Raw genomic sequence first — 5,090 nt, 5'->3', positions numbered from 1 at the left:
TTTAGCTCTCTTTCTTTGTCGCATTTGCTTCTTCTCTGCATACCAGTCACAGACGCTTTGGCATTAATTAAGGCAGCGATAAGCTGCTGCAAACGTTCTTTACTTTTTTTTTCCTCAACAGCCGAAAATCGTGCGTATCTCTGCGGCTACATTCGCGCCTCTGGCTCCCACATTAAAGAGGTTAGATAAGCTACATTGGCCACTTGGCTTGTGGCCCTGTATTTTTGATTTTTTTTTCTGCTCAACACGCGAACGATGAAGTAGTGAAAAGAAGCAGAAGAATGGCCGGCGAATGGTGCAAAGTTCCGCCAACGGATGACGAGGCACCCTCGATTAAGCGCGAAGCTGAGGGCGCTAAACTTTATTTACGAAAGTTTTGCCCCGCGGCCGGCGATAACTTGTGAGCTTTTAATCAATTCACCGTGCCGAGCAAAGTTGGCCCGTCGCCCGCGACTTTACTATATTTGGATCTTCAGCCGATTCATATCGTTTTATAAATTTTCCTTTTTCCTTTCTACACAGGCATGATCATCTTAGTGAGGTATTGAAGAAGATACTTACCGAAAGACCGAATGACGCTATTACGGCTTTCGAGGAGTACAGTAGGAAATTGCGCGAGGACAAGTTTCGAATGCAAGGCGATTGTTTGCGTGATTTGCATGTGCCACGACCACAATTCAAGGATGCGCAGAAACTTATCGATTTATTCAAAGTACACTCTTATCATTTTCAACATTTTCTCATTCGACGCAGAAAATCGTATTTCAATAATCAAATTTGTAGGTTCACTTGGCAATCAACGAAGATTATCGGAGCGTCGATGAAGGAACAGACGATGCTGTACAAACGCGAGCGATCATTCCTAATCTGTTTGAACTCTTATTTTACTCCGAGCAAGTTGATATTGGATTACCGCGGACTGAAGTTGTGCTGCTAAACTTGGCCATTAGGAAATTAATTGCCAAAATCAAAGTAGAAGATGTTCGGTAATTTTTTTCGCAAAAAGATTTTGCGATCTCTTGCGTAAGTCTCGCACTTGATTACCGACTGAACTTAAAAATTTATCTCAAAGCTTTTGGGGGAAAATCTTGGGAAGATCAAAAAATTATTACGTTATTGAAGCTAGTTTATCGGATTTCGAATTGGAACGGAGATTAGAGGTAATTTCGCAAAAACTGATAAAGTTAATAGGAATACCTTGCTTAAAATACTGTTTGAAATAAATATCAGTAGGAACTGGAGAGAGCTCAGCAGAAGTCTGAGAGAGAAAATGCAGATGATGCAAATGGGGACGCGAAAGAAGCTCAACAAGAAGTGGCAGAGAAAGAGGCACTAGAGGCGGCTCTGGCAACTAAATTATCCGATTCAGCAGGAGAAAATGAAGCGGGATTTGCGGAGGAAGATGATACTTTAAAACTTGTGTTCCCGCCTATACCAGAAAACACTTGGCTACCGCCGCCAAAAGTGCCTCCTGAAAAACTTGGCACTGGCGCCAATGCCAAGGTATCGTACATAAGAAAATTCAATCTTAGGCAGTTAAAGGCGGACATTTTTTATGTCTACAGCTCAAAATCAGATTTCCTTTTTACCAATCGCCAAAAGATATTATTTTTTTAAATTCTTATTCAATAAGGAATTTTCACTCTGATTAATGCTTGCAAAGTCAAACATATTCATACGTGACTTTAAATGAAATTATAATTATGACATTCAATTACGAAAACTATGAAATACACAAATTATTAATTCATAATTAACATAAACACTTGTCTAAGGTCTACTTTGTTTGCAATTCACCGGGATTGGACGACTGGGTGGAATTACCAGCAGTGACTCCGGAGCAAATTGTCATTGCCCGACAAACTATTTACGTATTCACGGGAAATTTGGAGGCTGACGTAAATGAATCTAGCATTATCTTGTTAAAAAATACTTGAGTAACGATGAAAAGCACTGACTTGTTAAGAAAACAAAAAAATGTGGTGCTGTGCATGGGAGCTCGTCACAATTTTCTCGGAATGATTTTCTAGATTCGTACATTCCCGCCGTTTCCCGGAAACGAGAAGAATTATCTACGCGCACAGATTGCTCGCATCGGCGCGGCTACACATGTCTCTCCAATTGGCTATTTTACATTCGGCAATCGGAAGCAGGATGATGAAGAGATGGAAGACGAGGAGAGCGACGCGGAGGACGAGGAAGAGGAGGAAGACGAAGCCGATGGTATATTTAATATGCGCTCATTGAATATCAGTATTTACTGTGTACGATGGATTTTTATGGGTGTAACGTATGCATCAAATTTGTTGAAAACTATAATTTTGCACGACATCGAACTTTTAAAAACGTAAATATTGAAGATATAAGCGGCCTCAGAAAAAAATGAAATATTTTGACGTTTATCTTGATTTTCTTATAATTGTACACTGTGCAATCGAGAGCTTGTATTTCGATGCCACGTTTTTAGAAACATAAAATAAAATAAGAGAAAGAGGGTTTATTTAGCGGTTTCATTGATGTTCTTTCGAAGAAACTGAAATGAATAATTCGTAAAGCTTGAATATAAATCCTGGACGAAATAAGAGAACGCGCAGGAAGTCAAATATTACGGCAACTTTGGTAGGCGCAGAGAGAGTGGTGATAAACCGTCACTACGAGCAACCAGCGATCAGAGATTTAATTGAGTCATCAAACTGGTGTCACCACAGCCCGTGTATACTCGCGCAAGGGCGCGTGATATGGCAGGATCCAGGAAAGGCTGGCGCCGAGGAGGTAAATATAACAGTTTGACTATCAAAGCTCTAACGGCGCACTTTGCCACGCAAAATCGAAGCCCATCAATTAAACGTAATTAGAGCCGATGCAACGGAAAAAAGTTCCCTCGGCATAGGATAAAAGTCATCGTCGAAATTATATAAAAGCGACCGATATGCGCTCAGAAATGCAATCACTTAGCCATTAATCTCTCGCCGAGCCCGAAATTTATCGGAAGTCAATAAAGGGAGGCTGCGAGGCGGACGATTTATGCGCGTTTATTTAATGCGAAATTGCGTTTTCGCGTTTTCGAGGGTGACGAAGAAGACGAGGGTGAGGACGAGGCCGAGGAGGGCGACGAGGCCGATGATAGCGGAAATGAGAAAGAGGAACAGAACGGCTCTGAGAAAGACAAAGGAATCGAGAAGGAGATCGGACCGCCACTGTTGACGCCCCTATCGGAGGATACTACACAGGACTGGCTGACACCTTGGACTGGACGACTCTCTTCCAAAATACAACCCGATACGGCAGTAGCTCTCATTCGTTCTAATGTCTGGCCCGGGGCTTTTGCTATCGCTGCGGACAAGTTGGTTTCCAACCATCATGACCATCCGATCTTAAATTTATGCAATTCTTTATATATTTTTTCTTTATATTTATAAGGATCTTTCAAATATTTGAGCCTTTTACATGGCCTTGCTGTCGGAATTCATTTCATTCTTCCAAGAATTAAAAGCGTTGTATCAGTACAGATAGATTTAATCTGCTTTTTCTGCGCCGTTTCACGCTTTATAACTTGATTTTAGATAAAGCACGCCTGACGGAAATTTCACGCACCACTTTATTTCATAAACATAGCTGCCTCATATATTTAACTTTTGCGTTAGACTATTACAAGTGGAAATTTCATTACTTTTATATCAAATTAATGCAGTTAATTTTTCAATAAATGAAAAGAACTTTAATAAATGAAAGGAATTGCTAAAAAGCTTTTGAAATTTATTAATTCTGAAATATTAATAATGCGATTTAAGGCCTGAAACTCTTGTAAACTTTTCATCGTACATTTATTGCTAACGTAGAATACTTTTCCTTATTCACTGCAGAAAATAAGTAAATAAATAAATACCGATTTTCAGGAAATTCTTCAACGTTTACATTGGCTGGGGTCATAAGCACAATGCTTACAATTATAGTCCAATCACAATGCCACCTATTGAAAACCAGTACCCAATTGATTCGGAACCTGCGGAAATTCAGGATCCGACATTCGATGAAGAGGAGACTTATCGCATCTCCCAACTGCCACCTTCTGACGGTTAGTAATCGCAATTATGTTCACGCCTACAGAAATGAAAGCTCGTTCTATAGTTCTCGAGCAAGTCCTTTAATTATGCAAAATTCCTCTTTCGAGTTGAGATCTCTTCCACTTTTCTAGATGACGAGGAGGAAGACGACGAGTCCGAGAAAACTGTTGATAGCGAAGAGGATTAAAAACTTTAGGAATTAAATTAGGAATTTTTTTATTCTAAAATTCCTGCAATTAAATACTTATCTCTAATTGATCAAATATGGTGAAGCTTTCAAGTAGTTAATTATTTGTTAAGCTATATTTACTTTGATTTATACGTTCAATTGATTATTTTTTTTTTAAATTGTAAAAAATCTAAGTATTTTAATAAACTGTTATCCATAAAAAATGTTTAGTATTTTGACTTTTTATTTGTTAATTATTGAGTATTGAATATTCACTGCGATTTCAAATGTCCGTACAATGCAATGATAATTTTTAGAACTTGAAAATGTATACTTTTATCGCAAATCTCACAAAATGTATTTAAATATTGATGATTTAATAAATGAAAAACGCATCTATATTTTGATTACTTGTAAATTCAAAAGATATGTATTTTGACATATAGTACATAGTACATGAATTCAAATTAATTATATTTTATATAATCGATACTAAATATCATTTGCTATATATCTTTGATTGATATTCATAAATAATTAAATTTTTAAATAAAATTATTTTCCTTATTAATAAATAACGAAATTGTATTACCATCAAAATTATTGGTAGTGTATAATTTTGAATTTGATTTCATCTACACAAGAAATATTTACCAACATGAGGTACAGAAATCGTGGTTTACAACGATATGGCAGATCACGTGAATATACTTCAGATACATGACCGATAGTAGCGTTTTGTTACTGTAACTTGTTGAAAGAGGGAGCCACCACCCAATTCTGACAGCGATAAAATCATGAAGAATGTATATAGTCTCCATGGGTAAAATAATAGTAGTAAGGAGTAAGAAGCAAAA

General features: G+C 37.5%; 1 protein-coding gene across 1 annotated transcript; it reads left to right on the top strand.

Annotated features, from left to right (window-relative positions):
* Positions 1–281: 281 nt before the first annotated feature.
* LOC131672965 (radial spoke head protein 6 homolog A) lies at positions 282–4,251 on the top strand. Its single transcript, XM_058950551.1, has 11 exons — positions 282–400; positions 523–712; positions 784–986; positions 1,073–1,160; positions 1,234–1,503; positions 1,776–1,898; positions 2,031–2,223; positions 2,636–2,772; positions 3,069–3,343; positions 3,897–4,075; positions 4,196–4,251. The coding sequence occupies exons 1-11, from the start codon at positions 282–284 to the stop codon at positions 4,249–4,251; spliced, it is 1,833 nt and encodes a 610-aa protein (XP_058806534.1).
* Positions 4,252–5,090: the final 839 nt, after the last annotated feature.

The sequence above is a fragment of the Phymastichus coffea genome, unplaced genomic scaffold (genome assembly GCF_024137745.1).
Source record: "Phymastichus coffea isolate CEN01 unplaced genomic scaffold, Cenicafe_Pcof_1.1 PCOF00163, whole genome shotgun sequence".
NCBI classification, from domain to species: Eukaryota; Metazoa; Arthropoda; class Insecta; order Hymenoptera; family Eulophidae; genus Phymastichus; species Phymastichus coffea.
Note: the sequence above shows the minus strand (reverse complement) of the source record. Positions and strands in the feature narration are given on the sequence as shown.